Source organism: Dipodomys spectabilis, unplaced genomic scaffold (assembly GCF_019054845.1).
Source record: "Dipodomys spectabilis isolate Male_0828 unplaced genomic scaffold, ASM1905484v1 ptg000125l, whole genome shotgun sequence".
Taxonomy (NCBI): domain Eukaryota; kingdom Metazoa; phylum Chordata; class Mammalia; order Rodentia; family Heteromyidae; genus Dipodomys; species Dipodomys spectabilis.
The window spans coordinates 18612602-18628624 of record NW_024870802.1 but is presented as its reverse complement, the minus strand read 5'-3'; the positions used below and the strand labels follow the sequence as shown (position 1 = coordinate 18628624).

At 40.4% G+C, this 16023-nt stretch overlaps 1 protein-coding gene across 2 annotated transcripts in view; it reads left to right on the top strand.

The window, feature by feature from the left end:
* The window catches only part of Pde6c (phosphodiesterase 6C), a 36592-nt gene extending 21234 nt beyond the window's left edge, over positions 1-15358 (top strand). Inside the window, exons 15-22 of one of the 2 annotated variants that reach the window (XM_042689683.1) lie at positions 1812-1899; positions 7993-8093; positions 10082-10189; positions 10274-10337; positions 12399-12473; positions 12571-12654; positions 13165-13321; positions 14821-15358. In XM_042689683.1, the coding sequence (XP_042545617.1) occupies positions 1812-1899; positions 7993-8093; positions 10082-10189; positions 10274-10337; positions 12399-12473; positions 12571-12654; positions 13165-13321; positions 14821-14882 (739 nt within the window). In that variant the 3' untranslated portion in view covers positions 14883-15358. The remainder of the gene's footprint in view (positions 1-1811; positions 1900-7992; positions 8094-10081; positions 10190-10273; positions 10338-12398; positions 12474-12570; positions 12655-13164; positions 13322-14820) is intronic. The other variant, XM_042689684.1, reaches the window with a different exon arrangement.
* Positions 15359-16023: the final 665 nt, after the last annotated feature.

Genomic DNA, 16023 nt, shown 5'->3' with positions numbered 1-16023 from the left:
CCTGGCTTATTTGGAGGTGTTATCATGTGCTATTACTCCGAGGAGGAAAGATGAAGTAAAACTGGTTTAAACTAGTGTCATTAGCATGAAGTTAAAGTAGGAAGTAGCAGGACTGGATGTGTCATCTCCATACAGGGTTTCAGAGAGGACAGAGCCGAATCCCAGACCCCTGTGTTCTTCCTCCCTCTCTTCTTCTTCCTCCTCTCCCTCCTCTCCTTCTTTGTTCACTTTTACTGTACTATGCAGCCCAGGCTAGCCTCAAACTCTTGATTCTTCTGCCTCAGGCTCTGGAGTGCTGAGATTATAGACATGTGCCACTATGCTTGGTGCTCTGTTGGTGTTCTAAAGCTATCTTTTTTCTGCAAACAGAAAAACAGAAACATATGAATATTAAATGACATCATACATGCAGCAAGTTTTTCCATCTTCCTAACTGGAGATGGGGACAGGCCTGTTTTCTTTAGCCTTAGTGGGGCTCAGCATCCTTCCAGCAGCTCCACTAACATCCTGAGTCAGAGAATTTCTTTGCCCACTGTCTGGATTACTGATCAAGCTCTAAGACCCACATTTTAAGAATCACATAGAAACAGAAGATGGGTTCAGAAAAAAAAAATTAAGTAAAATTACATGGTGGAAATTGTGATTTCAAACAGAATTGCTGAAACAATTTGGTGTTTATAAATCTAAAAGAATTTCACTCCCTTCTAACTAGAATTGAATGTCATTAATTTTTTAAAATCTCCCATGCTGACATAGAATAGATATTGAAATGATTGTCAGAATTGTGGTAACTTCTAATATGAATCAGGCATCATCTAATTGTTTCCTAGCATGAGTATTTGGTTTACTCATCTATAACCTGGCAGGTATACTTCTTCTCCCTAAAATTCTGTTTTCTATGAAGCAAAATAAAATTTCTGTAAGGCTGCTACCATATTTCTGCCATCTGCCTTCCTGAAAATTATTTATCCCATATTTGCATGACAAAATCTTCCCATAAACTACAGATCTGTCCACCTGTTCTTCCTTCTACCTTTGGTGTACTCCCACCTCGCCCCCAGGACAGAATACCTGAAGTCCTCACTCATGGATAACTGTGGTCTGGCACTTCACAAAAATGTGAACCTTAAGTTTAAATTTATGTCACTTTCTTGGGAAAGTCATCCTGGTTTCTGGAAATTTCTAACACTTTATAGACAGATAGCCATATGGACTTGCACAAGTTTACTACATGCCATGTATGTCCTAGTACCAACATCTTAAGCCCCCCCAAACTTAAAATTTTATTTTTTAATTTTAATTTTTATAAGTTATGGGGCTTGAACCCAGGCCTGGGCCCTATCCCTGAGCCTTTTCGCTCAAGGCTAGTGCTCTACCACTTTGAGCCACAGCTCTACTTCTGGCTTTCTGGTGGTTAATTGGAGATAAGAGTCTCACAGACTTTCCTATCTGAGCTGGCTTTGAATCATAATCCTCAGATCTCAGCCTCCTTAGTAGCTAGGCTGTCTTGAGCCACTGGTGCCCAGCTAACTTAAAGTTTTAGATACAGATTACAACATGACCAAATTTTCTAGTTTAAGCAATTCATTAACAAATTGGAATTTGGTGAATTCAAAACAATATATTCTCATCTTTAAATGTAAAAAAAGAAACAAAAAAATAAAACCTTTTCCAATTTTTTTTGACCACTTCAGACACATTGTGTGGGAAAGGAAGATGTAAAAAGAATCCTGCAACAGTTGGATTTTGAATTGTACGACTTACCTGCAGTGTGTTGCTGGTGAAGTTATGGTATATTCGTTCCCTCCTAGGTCCATATCTCCACTAGCCAAGCTCCATGGGACGTCCATTCTGGAGAGACACCACTTGGAGTACAGTAAGACCCTCTTACAGGATGAGGTATGGCAGCCTTCCTCCAGGGCAGCCTACGGGTATGGAATCAAAACACTGACTCCCAGAAAATACTTGCAAAGAGTGGTTCTAAGGTGGGCACCAGTGGCTCACACCTGTAATCCTAGCTACTCAGGAGGTAGAGATCTAAGGAACGAGGTTCAAAGCCAGCCCCAGGCAGCAAAGTCCAGTAGACTCTTTTTTTTGGTCAGTCGTGGGGCTTGAACTCTGGGCTTGGGCACTGTCCCTGCACTCTTCAGTCCAAGGTGAGTGCTCTACTGCTTGAGCCACAGTTCCACTTCCAGTTTTCTAGTGGTTTATTGGAGATTTGAACCATGCCTTATCTCTAATTAACCACCAGAAAATTGGAAGTGGCGCTGTGACTCAAGTGGTAGAGCACTAGCCTTGAGCTGAAGAGCTCAGGAACAGTGCCCAGGCCCAGAGTTCAAGCCCCATCGCTGACAACAACAAAAAGTAGTCCTGAGTTGTGGCATTGACAACACATTCTTGTAACTATGTTGATTGATGGAAGCTTCTATATGGTAGTTTTTGAATTACTGAGCCAGAAGTGGCTGAGGCAGAGGAGAAAAGGGTCATGGAAAGTTACAGCATCAGTGTACCCATGGGGAAAGAATTGAAAAGCATACTTTGGGTGTAAAAGGTCTCCGTGCACCCTGAATGTGTTTAAATATATGGGAAGTGGGGAAGAAGGTTACTAGGCACTGGTTTTTCTAATCATTCCTTGGCCACACAGCTGAGCCTGCAGAAAGTCAGGCCTTATGTGGGTCAAAGTGGAAGACAGAGCCAGACAGCTGTCGCCAGAAAGGCACTGCGTTGTGTTCTGGAATTAGAAAGGGACCATACTCATGGGAGCAGGAGGGAAGGGAGTCAGGGACAGCCTAGACTGTAAGTGGCTTTGAGCCCCTTGAATTATGAATGGCACTTCCTGTGGGCTGCTTTCCACAAGCTGTTATTCTTCCCTTTATCAATTTCATTGAATGGATATATAGGCACATAGAAAAGTTATGGATGTAATCTAATGAAACTTTGTTAAGAAAGTTCCACACCAAAAACAATGCAAATGAGTCATTATTGAGAGAAACATTAGTTTTAACAGGCAGAGAATTTGCTTAGAATTGCGAGTTCATTTGGAAAAATACACTCTGGGGAGTAGGATTTTTCTTGCCATCAGTAATAAAGTTTTATTAAATGTTTGAGGATAGAGTATACAGAACTATATTCAAATCTAGATATAAAATGAAACTTTTCCCAATAATGGAATAGCCAAGCTGCTCCACACATGTCAAGGGAGGATATATTGTAAAGCAGAGTGATTGGGCAGAAAAGAAGAAATGGCTCGTGTGGTTTTTAGTGTGCTGTGATGATATAGCTCCTGATACATTGTCCATTCTAAACTTGCTGTAGCGTTTCACAATCTGCAATGCTCCTGGTGAGGCACCACCCTTGTACTGTTGTTGATTTTCTGTGACTATAAAAAATTACCTGAGCCAAAAGTAACATAGTGATTTGTTTGGTTTATGGTTCTGGAGGCTAGGAAGATCAGGTAGCCACATGTCTTTGGCTTCTGGTGAAGGTCTCATGATGGAAGGGGCAAGTAACAACCTGCTCTGTGACAAACCCACTCCCAAGAGAGAGGCATTAATCCCATTTAAGGACTTTATCCCTTTTTAATGGCCCTATTGTCACTAGATCTGGGGACAGACAGTTCTTGGTCTCATGAAGGAAAGAATTCAAGGATGGAGACATAGGAGATTTTGCAGAAGCCCTCTTATTAATGTGTAAGTATGCTCGAGACTGGAGAATGGCCAAGCTTGAATAAGTGGTTGGTCCAAGAGGTTTAAGATTTTGAACTTTTATTGGGCTTCACACGGAGGTGGTTGTCCCTGGGAAAAAGGAAGGATTTTTCATAGAAACTGGGACGTGTGTCATCTCTTCCCACACTGCTCAGGAGGGAGTTTTTGCTGCAGATGGTCAGGCCAGGACTGGTATGGCAGTTAGGTTATATGGTTAGTTGGTTATATGTCCTTAACTCTTTCCATATCAGGCAGGGGAGTTTGGGGCCTGAGACACTCAGACCAGGAATTTTCGTTTTTCAGATGGCAGGGGCTATGGGTCATCCAAAACAAGACAAAATATCATGAGTTGTGCTGTTGGCAACAGTTGGCCAGGATGTGCTTGTTTTAAGTCAACCTCTGAACTATTGTTCCTAGCCCTTTGGTTTCCTAACTCCATTCAACATGAATTTTGGAGGGAATAAACTCTATTCCAACCCTTGTACCTTTGTGATTGTAGATGATAGATCTCAGAAATGATGCCTGAACCAATCAACTATCCCAGAGCCACCCATTTTTCAGGGCAGGAGGTGGGCAGGATCTTAAAGGCACAAAGCCAACTCCCCATTTCCCATTTAGTAACCAGACTTCCTGGAGTAGGGGCTGGAGAATTTGCATTTTGAGTTAGACCTCTGTTATTTCAGCTGTGCAGGCAAAATCTCTCCTTGTCACAAGATTCATGGAGTAGATCAGACCTGTTCTACAACAATTAAAAGAGTAGAGATGGAAAGTAATTCAGGAAGGGAAGAGTAAATTATAATTACCTAACTTATCATGGCTCTTCGTTTTTGCTTGAGAGACAATCTTTGCTTTCTGAGTAAGACTTTTCTGTACACTCCTCAATGAGGTGAGAGGTCAAATGTAATTCATCACTTAATTTCACCTTTAATTACTAATGCTTAACAGGGCAGGGTTCCTAAGTTCTCATCTGATTTTTCTCCTGGGCCTTGACAATTCATAACAGAAGTAGTTTTCCATCTTAATTTTTTATCTTATTTACTTTGCAGTCTAAACTAGCTTTGATGGCTATGTAAAGACTTACTATTCTTTCTAAAAAGCAATATTGCCACTCAGTAATCCATACCATCTTTTCAAGGACCTGTCTATAGTACTATTCAGCCTGTTAATTGCAGACATTTAAAGCTTTGTCAATAGAGTTGCTAGGCAAGGCTCATGCAGCCTGTTTGTGGGCAGTCATATTAAGCACAAAAACACAACACTTTCAGATATCACGTGTGCTTTCTATATGTTGTAATAATGTAGTTCTTTCGTTTAATATTCTGTAAAGGAAGGAAATATTAACACTCACTTTGATTTTTTTGTAAGAGAAATCCTTGGATTTCTCCAGCAATTATGACATTTGTGGGAATCACGCAGACACTTGCTTTTCATATTATAAGGTTATATGACTTCTATGGCTAAAGAATTGGATTTGTTGCATTGAGGAAAAGAATGATCTGTATTCTAAGCTGGACAGAAACCAACCTTCTACTGAATGAATAGGTAGAAATTTTGTTAATTAAATTTGTAGGACTGCATTTGTCACTTTTATGTTGTTTCTTATTACTTGCTTTTTCTGGTGTGCTGAGGATCAAACCTAGGACTTTGCACACATTAGTGAAGTGCTCAACTGCTGGACTACATCTCATCCCAGAGTATACATTTTAACAAAAGAGTACAGAAAGGAGAACATAAATTGCTCAGCTAAAAGAAGAGAATCCTATTAGTATCCAGAGCCATCGACTTACAAAGTGCCCAACCATTTTATTTATGCTTTTCATACCACTCCTATCAGCCTGTCCCACAAGAAATTAAGTTCCTACTGGACACCAGTAGTTCATGCCTGCAATCCTCAGGAGGCTGACATCTGAGGATTGTGGTTTGAAGCCAACCTGGGCAGCAAAGTCCACATGAAACTCTTCTTTCCACTCAACTACAAAAAAAAAAAAGCCAGAAGTGGAGCTGTGGCTCAAGTAGTAGAGTACTAACCTTGAGCACAAGAGCTCACAGATAGTGCCTAGGCCCAGAGTTCAAGTCCCAGGAACAGCAAAAATAAATAAATAATAAAAAAATCTAGAGGCAAGGACATGCTGGCAAAGTGCTCATGTGGTTGTCATAGGAGCCATGCTGGAGATCAGAACTGCCAGAACTTCTTTGGCTGAGACCTACCCGAGTGCCCCAATCACAGTAAATTCAAGCCATTTCTATCTGCTTTGCTGTACAACAGGGAATTCCTATTTTTATTTCCATTTTAACAGAAAAATAAAAATAGACTGTGAGCCCAAGAAACCAGCTGAGCAGGTAGAGGCCAGCCTGGCTACAGCTGGGCTGGGAGCAGTTCCCTTGCTTTTTTCTGGTGTTGCCTGCCTTTTACCATGTTCTAGAACACTGTAGAGGGGAAGTGGTATCTTTTAAGAAATTAAATGCATGCATAAAAATTTTACTTAAGTTGGTTAAACACTTAAGTGTGAGTTTGGAAAGTAGCTTGTCATGCAATGTCGTTCTTCAAAAATAGCTTCTCACCAAAGGTAACTACAAATGAGGTTCACCACATTAATGAAATACCTACTTCTATGAGGTAGAATTTGGACAGTTGTTTTTCCTACTTTCTATTTGTCTTTGATGTTTTCCCTATTGTTTGAATTTCTGTAGTGAGGATATGTAATTTTTATAATGCCACTGCCATTGCTCAGTGTGGGGGAGGGGTAGGAACCAGGGCTGGCTCATGCCTGGGGATTGGTCATTGCAATCTGTCTCCTCTCCTTCTCAGAATAGAGTGCCAATGACCATCATCAGGGCTGGCCATGCTCTGGCAGCTCCTCCTCAGCTGCTGTTCTGCCCTGTGGTGCCACACAGGGTCGTGGAGGGCAGTCTTTCTTCTTCCACGTGTGTGCTGTGTACATCTGAGACCTTTGGTTCTAATTCAACAACACTGGATCTGTTTTCCTTACTTTAAACAAACAATCCAGAAAGACCTCAACTTTATTCATATGTCTATTTTTAATCCAATGTTTTTTTAAAAAAAGGATTTAGTCAAGCTTCCAATAATGTAATACTCAAGAAAATGATAATAAAGGCTAAAAAAGAAGTAAGAAAAATAGGATAGATTTTGGTAAAGGTCATACATAGCTAAAATATGTATAATGAGGTACAAACATTAACTACATGTTGGCCATGAGTCTGGTCAAGAGTTTTCTAGCACTAATACAAAAGTAAGAATCAAGATCCTTTATATAAATCTACATTAACAATTTAAAAAGAAAACAGGGCTGGAGGCATGGCTCAAGTGGTACAGTATCCACTTAGCAAGCATAAAGCCCTGAGTTCAAACTCAAGTTCTGCCTAGAAATAAATCAGAAACTCTTCCTTTTCATTAGTGTTCACTAATTGTTACAAGGTTTATTGTGATATTTCCATAGATGCCTACAATACTATTTGGGATATCAGGGCTTTAAATAAGTTTCATACTCTGTTTTTTCTAGAACGCTTAGAAATGAAGCTAATTTCTATGTGAAGAGATTATGGAGAAACTCTTTTAAGAAAAGTCAAGTCTTGGTAAAATATTATTACAAGAAAACATTTTTAAAGATAACATGGGGTATTTTATTATTTTTCCCCTGACATATGCATGAGTACTGGTGGAATTTGTGGTTTCTGAAAGATGAATGGTTTTTGGGATCTCTCAAATACCTGCTAGATAACATGACATGTAGCACAATGGACTTCCAGGTCTTCATTATCATATCCTAACTAATACAAGCAAATTTTGAATCTATTGTTGTTTTTTCTAAGTGGTCCTGAAAGATAATATTTTATTTATTCTACCCAGATTGCCTGAATGTTTGTAACAGTACCAATTTTTAGAATTTATTCAAAATACAGAAGGGTTTACTCAAGCCAGGAGATAAAAACTGAAAATAAAGTACTGAAAGACCTAGGTTTTCTTCTTGTAAGCATAAACTGGGGGCTGGGAAGGTGGCTCAGTGGGAGAGCGCTTGCCTTGCATGCCTGAGGCCTTGGGTTCGATTCCTCAGCACCACATAAGCAAAAAGAAAAAAATCGGAAGTGGCGCTGTGGCTCAAGTGGTAGAGTGCTAGCCTTGAGCTGAAGAGCTGAGGAACAGCACCCAGGCCCAGAGTTCAGGCCCCATGACCGGACCCCCCCCCCCAAAAAAAAAGCATAAACTGGTGCTTTGTTGAACCAAAGACAAATGAATGCTTACTAGTTTATTGTGATTTTCATCTTACAGAGTTTAAACATCTTCCAGAACCTAAATAAGCGGCAGTTTGAAACAGTCATTCATTTGTTTGAGGTTGCAATAATAGCAACGGACCTGGCTTTATATTTCAAGTAAGTATGTGGTTGACCCACAGACAGGTGCCCTGGCATCCGGGTGCTTCTACTGCCGGCTAAGGCTTGCCCACAGCCATCTGTTCTCTTTTAGGAACACCAATTGATTTTCATGAGAGATGCCTGCCAGTGAGTTTATTAGACGGGGCAGCTGGAAGTCCCTCGTTTCAAGAAGCTCCACTTGAAGCGCAGGGATGGACAGAGCAGTGATGAGAATCCACGCACAGCTCTTTTTTTCTGGTGAATTTACTATGGCCCAGAATCTGGCTTTTGGTGTTTCAAGCTCATGAATCTGATCCTGTGAGAGGCTTTGAGCCAACCTATTTATAATAATGTTGCCAGGGAGACCAGATACTCGAGTATCTGCACATTTCCTTGTCAGTGAAATACTAAGTTGTTTGATGAACACTGAGTATATAAGCTAATTATAGAATCTCAATATTTGGCAACTGGAACATTATCAAATTTTTCTTCATGATCCTTCTTAATTAAAAAATTAACTATTTAAAAAAAATTTTGGCTTTGAACTCAGAGCTTTGTGCTTGCCAGGCAGGCACTCTGACCACCTGAGACATGTCCCTAACCCATTTGTGCTTTATTTTTCAGATAACGTCTCACATTTTTGCCTTGATTGGCCTTAGACCAGCATCCTCCTACCTATGCCTCTTGCACTGCTGAGATTACATAAGTGTATCACCATGCCCAGTTTATTGTTTAAGATGGGAATTCATTTTTTTCCATGTCTGGGCTTGAGCCATGACCTTCCTGAACTCCACCTTCTCAGTAGCTGGCATTACAGGCATGAGCCACTGTACCTGGCCTAATATTTGAACTATTAAATCACCCAGATAGCAACACAAATGAATTATCTATATAACTCAGATTCAGCCAATGTTAAATTTTGCCACATTTGCTTCAGATCTCAGCCTGGAAGGAGGAAAACAAAGCAACTGAAGCATGACATTCTTCCCCTTCTGCTGAGGATGTCACCATCTGCTGCTGAAGTACATTTATCTTTCCATTCATGTATTTCCATGGCATTGCTGGGGTGACATTTTTTTCATAGGTATCACACTGTCTCCCTGTAACTTGCTTTTTTCACACAATAACACTGTTTACTTAGTAGTAAATGGAGTCAATTCCTGTGTTTCAGTGGTATAGTGTATTTGGTGGAACAATTATCTTAGATTGCTTTCCAATTTTCATCACTGCCTACAATACTACCTTATACGTCCTGTGCATGCACGGGGTGGGGGTGGGGTCCTCTAATGCACGTACCCAGAAATGAAATACAACAGGATTGCCTATAGTCAATGTGTCACATTCTCACTAGCAGTAGACAGGTGGGACCTGTGGATCCCCCAGAGGGAGTACTCCAGATCTGGCACATTTATAATTTATTTTGCTGAATTACTGACTGTGAGATGCTGGGAAATCAAGCCTCCACATACTTTGGGTTCTAATGTTTTTTCGTTGCATGTGATGTGACAGGATGACATGTTATCACAGTCTGTGGCCTTTATCGCTGCTGTGGTCTCCCTTTTCATTTATGTTGTTTTTGTTGGTATTGGAGTATGATCTCTGGACTTTACACTTGCTCAGCTGGTGCTCTACCACTTGCGGGCTGCCACCAGCCTGGCACTTTATTGGTTATTTCTGCTGGAGTTGGAGTCTCACCAACTTTTCTGCTTGGGCTGGCTTGGAACCATAATCCTTTGGCTCCCAGCCTCCTGAACAGCTAGGATTTCAGGCATAAGTCACTGGTGTCCAGCAACGTAACATAGTTATTTTAGAATTAAACTTACCTGTCTTTCCTTTTAGTGCTTCGTGCTTACCCCTCTTATGCTGCACAGCCCGTCTGTGTCTTCCCCTCCTCAGCTTACACCCTACTCTGTGGATGTCTCAGTGCAAACTACAAAAAACACATATTAAGACACCTTTTTCCTGTTTTTATATGGCAAAACTATCATGTGGCTGTATCTTTCTAGAAAGAGAACCATGTTTCAAAAAATTGTTGACGCCTGTGAGCAAATGAAAACTGAAGAAGATGCCATCCGATATGTAAGCACTGATCCAACTAAAAAGGAGATCATCATGTGAGTAATTGGAGTCTGATTTCTCTTTGGACAAAAACATGATTTTGCTGTCTCTTTTTTTAACACATTTTCTTGCCTTCCCAGGGCAATGATGATGACGGCGTGTGACCTCTCTGCCATAACCAAGCCCTGGGAGGTGCAGAGCCAGGCAAGTGCAGGCTCCTTCTCCTTCCTAACACACTCTTGGGTCCTGCCCATATCTCACGTGAAAGTCCACACAGAGATCTCTGGCAAGTTCAGAATCCTATTCTGACAGATTACAGATATCAGAAGAGCATCAATCACTTGATCAGACCCCATAATATGGCAAATACAGAAATCTTGGCATGAAAGAATGTTCTGTTGAAAGAATTCCTTATTGTTGAACAGGCTGTAAAAAAAGTTTTACATAAATCACTGGGCATGGTGGTACACTCCTGTACTCCCAGCAGTCAAAAAGTTGGGGCAGGGTGAGAAGGTCTCCAATGATTTAAAAAAAAAAAAAAATCCGGGCATGGTAGCTCACACCTGTAATCCTAGCTATTCAGACAGAAGGCTGAGACCTAGAATATTTGAGGCTAGGCCAGTCAAAAAGCTCCTGAGACCTCCTCTCAAAAGGAAAAGCAGGGTGTGGCCATATGCACTTGTCATCTCACGTAAGCAGGAAATCTAAGTAGGAAGATTACGGTCCACGTCAGTCTAGGCTTAAAAGCAAGACAAAAGGTCTAGCAGTGTGGCTCAAGTGGAACAGTACTTGCCTAGTGAGTGGAAGACTCAAAGTCAAACCCTAGTCTTGAAAACAACATAAAAACAAACAACTTGAAAACCAAAAAATAAATTTATGCTTAATTTATCCTTATTTAAATAACTTTATAAAAATGAGGAGGGGCTGGGGGTCTAGCCCAGTGGAAGGGCGCCCGCCCGGCGCATGCAAGGCCCTGGGTTCGGTCCTCAGCCCTAGGAAAAAAAAGTAAAAATAAAAATGAGGAAAACACAATCCCAAATACTTGGGAGGTAGAGACCAGGAAAATCAGTTTGATGACGGTCAGCCCAGACAAAAAAAAGTTAGCAAAAAAGTTAAATCAAAAAGCCTATGTTAAGATACCTTTTTCTCAACAAATGAAGTCAAATGTAATGGTACACATCTATTAATCTCAGCTATAAGAAAGCATGTGTAGGAGCATCACAAGTGAGACGATCTGAAGAATAACCTAAAGCAAAAGGGTTACAGACCTGGCTCATGTAGTAGAGCTCTTATCTATTAAGCATGACACCCTGACTTCAAACCTTAATAACAAGATGAAGTAAAAATGAAAAAGAAAAAGAAAGAAAGAAAGAAAAGAAAAGAATCAAGAAAAGCTACTTCAGCTATAATCTCTCTTGGTCCCTGTCTTGGGCCCTGGTGGACTTCAGAGGAAGCCTACTGTTCCAGGAATAAGCACCACTGGCCCGGAGAACCAAGGTGAAGCTTCACGGTACAATGCAATCTGAGCTATGCCCAGCCTCTTTTCACCCTGGTCACTTTTTAAATAGGGTCTCCATTTTTGCCCAGACCAACCTGGACCATGATCCTTCTTTTTACCCTTTCTGTTATAGCTGAAATGACAGGTACATATCACCGCTTTTACCCAGTTTAGCTCTGAACTGCAGTTTTCTTGGTCTCTGCCTCCTAAGTAACTAGGATTATATGCAAGTTACCAATACTCAGCTGATTTTTTAAAAACTAAACAATGTAAATTGTCCTTGAACATCCACATACTGTAATCAAGCCAAACTATGTACTAATCTGGGTTTGTATGCCTATGAGCATACATGGGTATGTGCTGTGTGCTCAGTCATGCAGAGCAAAGGAGGGTTGGGAACACAGGAGCCTGAAGAACAATAGGCTGTTTTTGTTTTTTGAGACAGGGTCTTGTTGGATAGCCCAGACTGGCCTTGAACTACGTCACTCAGGCTGGGCCTTGAACATACAATCTGCCTCTGCCAGCTTCTAGAGTGGGAGAATGAGAAGTGGTGACAGTACCAATAGTGGACAGATGCTCCTAAACTTCAATCTCTGAGTAGGAAGAAAAAGTTTTCCTTTCCCATTGCAACTTAATCTGTAAATGGTATCTTCTTGTGTTTTCAGAGCATATGGTTTGAATGTCTAGCACTGGCTAGACATTCTAGCTTTACATGTCACTTCCTGTTAATGAGTGGATGTGGTAAACTTGGCTTTTCTCCCCCACAGGTAGCACTTCTGGTTGCAAATGAATTTTGGGAACAAGGCGATCTGGAGAGAACAGTGCTGCAGCAACAACCTATTGTAAAGACCACATTGCTTATTTAACTATTCAGGATGCATCCACTTTGTGCACTAAATCTTGGGAAGGCATATTAAAGGGACTTATTTCTCTTTCTAGCCTATGATGGACAGAAACAAAAAGGATGAACTACCCAAACTTCAAGTTGGATTTATTGATTTTGTTTGCACTTTTGTATACAAGGTAAGGAAGTAAACTAAATGAACTATATAATTTAGTTAAAATGAGAATTTTCTTTCACATTGTAGCCAGAGGGTGCCAGATATAATGGGGCATACCTATAATCCAAGCACTTGGGTGGCTAAGGTAGGAAGAGAACTGAGAGCCTTAGGCTGGCCTAAGTTACTTTGAGAGACCCTGTCTCAAAACAACACCAACAAAAAAGAATGACTTTACCAGGGTGAGAAAGTCACCATGGAGAAAGCCATCAGGGCTGACATTATTTCTCCACAGTACTTTGAGCTTTGACTCTAATCTCATTCAGGGTGGAACTTAAATGTAAGCCTTGGACAGATCTGCTTAGGCAGGCAACAGGGAGAACATCTGTCTCTCCCAGGCTCTCAATACACTCAGTCAGGCTCACCCCAGTGGCTCTGAGCCCTGCATACCACCTTAGAGCTCCTTCTCAGCATATGAAAAACACTGAAAATAACAGTATACTTTAAGTCTCTTCTGACCAAAAATTCTCTCTAGGAGTTCTCGAGGTTTCATGAAGAAATCACACCTATGCTGAGTGGCCTTCAGAGTAACAGAGTGGAATGGAAATCTCTAGCTGATGAGTATGAGGCAAAGGTGAAGGTACTTGAAGAGGAGGGGAAAAAGGAAGAAGAAGGAAACATGGTTGGGAAAGGTTAGATACAATCTGCTTTAGCTACCTGTAAAGTACCAGGAAGTCAGGCTGAGCTGTATAGGTCACTTGAGGAAAGCATAACAGGAAGCCAACTTTACAAACCATTTGGTGGGTTTTCTGGGTTGTGTTTCTCTCAGCAACGATCTTATGTATAATTCCAAATACAGTCCCACTGAGGCAGAGGAGTTAGTCATCTTTATCCTTCTAGGAGGGGCATCTAAGGCATCTCTGCAGAATACTGGGTTTTAGGAATAATATGAAAGCCATAGAAACTGTAAGACCACAGGTAATAATACAGCTTTGGGCTGATACTACACATAACTGTAAAATTCTAGGCAGCATTTTTAAAACTCTGAAATAGATAGATAGATAGATAGATATAGGTACATAAATTAATAAGGTTTTATAGATATCCAACAGCTTTTATCTTTAAAGTTCAGCACTGTAAGGGTTTTCTAAGGAATTCTTATAGACAAAGACATCTCTGTGTAGAAAGGCCTTGAAAAAAAAGATTCATTTCATTTTGATGGTTCTATTGTGTTTGGTGGCATTTTAATCAATTCAGAAAGTAATAGTATCTTCCTTAATGAAGTTAGAGATATCTTTCAGCAGAATAAAAACAGGACTTTTTCACTGCTCTACACATCCACTTACTTATTGACTGGGTCTGTTCTAATCAAGGCCATATGTTGGACAGCCCTTATAAGGCCTTAGAGAAAGCCTGGGGGAAGCTCTGAAGGACACCCATGCCAGTGTCAAAACATAAGCTCTGGCTCACACACAGAGGAGCAAGACTGGAGAACGAGGAGGGGAAAATAGGAATATGCAAAAAAAATTGTTAAAATGAAAATAAGCTCACTGTAACAAGAATTTAAAAGTAAGTGTAAAACCAGACCCAAGAGAGCCAGGAGGCCCTAGCAGCAGATATGGCCAGTAGCACAGGCAACAGCCAGAGTACACAGCCTGAGGCTTGGCTGCATTTTAGTCCACTACTAAGGCCTGAGTACACTTCAAAGACAGAAGTGATTCTCACTGAGCATGTGAGAAGCAAGGCTATTTTTAGTCCTTCCATATTTCCCATTTGTCCCAATTCATGTTAAAGAGAGAATCAGATCCTTCAACTGGCCCTTGATATTTTATTATTTAGTGTTTTGGATTTAGGTCTTTTGTATTTCATATGTATAAAAATTTACTTCTGAATTTGAACTTCTTCTCAACTATTTTGCATCTCCTGACATCAAATCTTGTTCGTTTAACTAACATTCTCAAATGTGTAGCATCACTGAGAAACTGAAATATTAATCAGCAAATTATTTATCAGATTCTATTTTTAAGTAAACCTACTGTGGATAAAATTTTGTCTTAGTACTTCTTATAGGTTAACACTACTAATTAGGCTATAGAGTTGACACCAACTATCATGAAAGTATTAAAATAAGAACATGATGATTTAAAATGGTTCCTAATGATAGTTTTTTTCTTCTTCTGTTTTTTACTAGCTGCTAAAGATTTGGGACGTGGTAGTGATGACAAGAAGTCTAAAACATGCTTAATGTTGTGACGCAATTCAAATGGCCTATATTTCAAATATCATCTTAGTTCCCAAGGAAAACATTAAACATTCCAAAGAACTTCAGTAAATTTCATACAGTAACCTATCAAATAAAAGAGCAAAAGCATCTTCAGGAAAATCTCTTTGACTTTCAAGAGAGTATACAAGACCCGAGGATAAAATAAACATCAACAAAAGTGAAGTTAGACAGAATGGGTACATTTTTGGTGCCAATTTATTTTAACTTAAAATCTATGCAATCCTGAAACTAGTCACAAAAAGTTTGTTAAAATGTATCACTTGTATTTATTTGTTAAGATTGTCATTGAAGGCTGGACCCAAAAGCTCTGAAGCAAGGTGTTGGGTTAGTTTTGGTGAGGCCCCTGACGTGTGTGTGTGTGTGTGTGTGTGTGTGTGTGTGGAGGGGGAGGGGGGCATGTGGTTATCCAACTGTGTCTGCCCATGTCCCTGACTTGGGGTGTGTGTGTGTGTGTGTGTGTGTGTGTGTGTGTGTGTGTGTGTGTGTGTGTGTGTGTGTGTGTGTGTGTGTGTGTGTGTGTGTGTGTGTGTGTGTGTGTGTGTGTGTGTGTGTGTGTGTGTGTGTGTGTGTGTGTGTGTGTGTGTGTGTGTGTGTGTGTGTGTGTGGAGGGGGAGGGGGGCATGTGGTTATCCAACTGTGTCTGCCCATGTCCCTGACTTGTGTGTGTGTGTGTGTGTGTGTGTGTGTGTGTGTCCACGTGGTTATCCAGCTGTGTCTGCCCATGTCCCAGTTTAATCTTCTTATAAGGACACATTGATCCTATTGGATTAGAGACCCCTCATTTTAATCTTAATTACTTCATTAATGGCTCTATCTTCAATGTTGTACTGGGGATAGAACTTCAACATATGATTGGCAGCTGTGTATGTGGGGATTCAGCCCACAGCATTCACAACTATGATTTGTACTTCAAACACTTCCTAAACTAAAAACTTCTCATTAGTATGTCCTAGCTAAGAGTACATACAGCACACAAAGAGAAAATATAGTGCAGAAAGTAGAAAAAAAAGATGTCAAGCATTGTACTACTTCAAACACTTATCATCTCTTTCCTATGCTTATTTTTTTTACCCTTGATAAAGGCATTAAGACAACACCATTTCTGGCAGT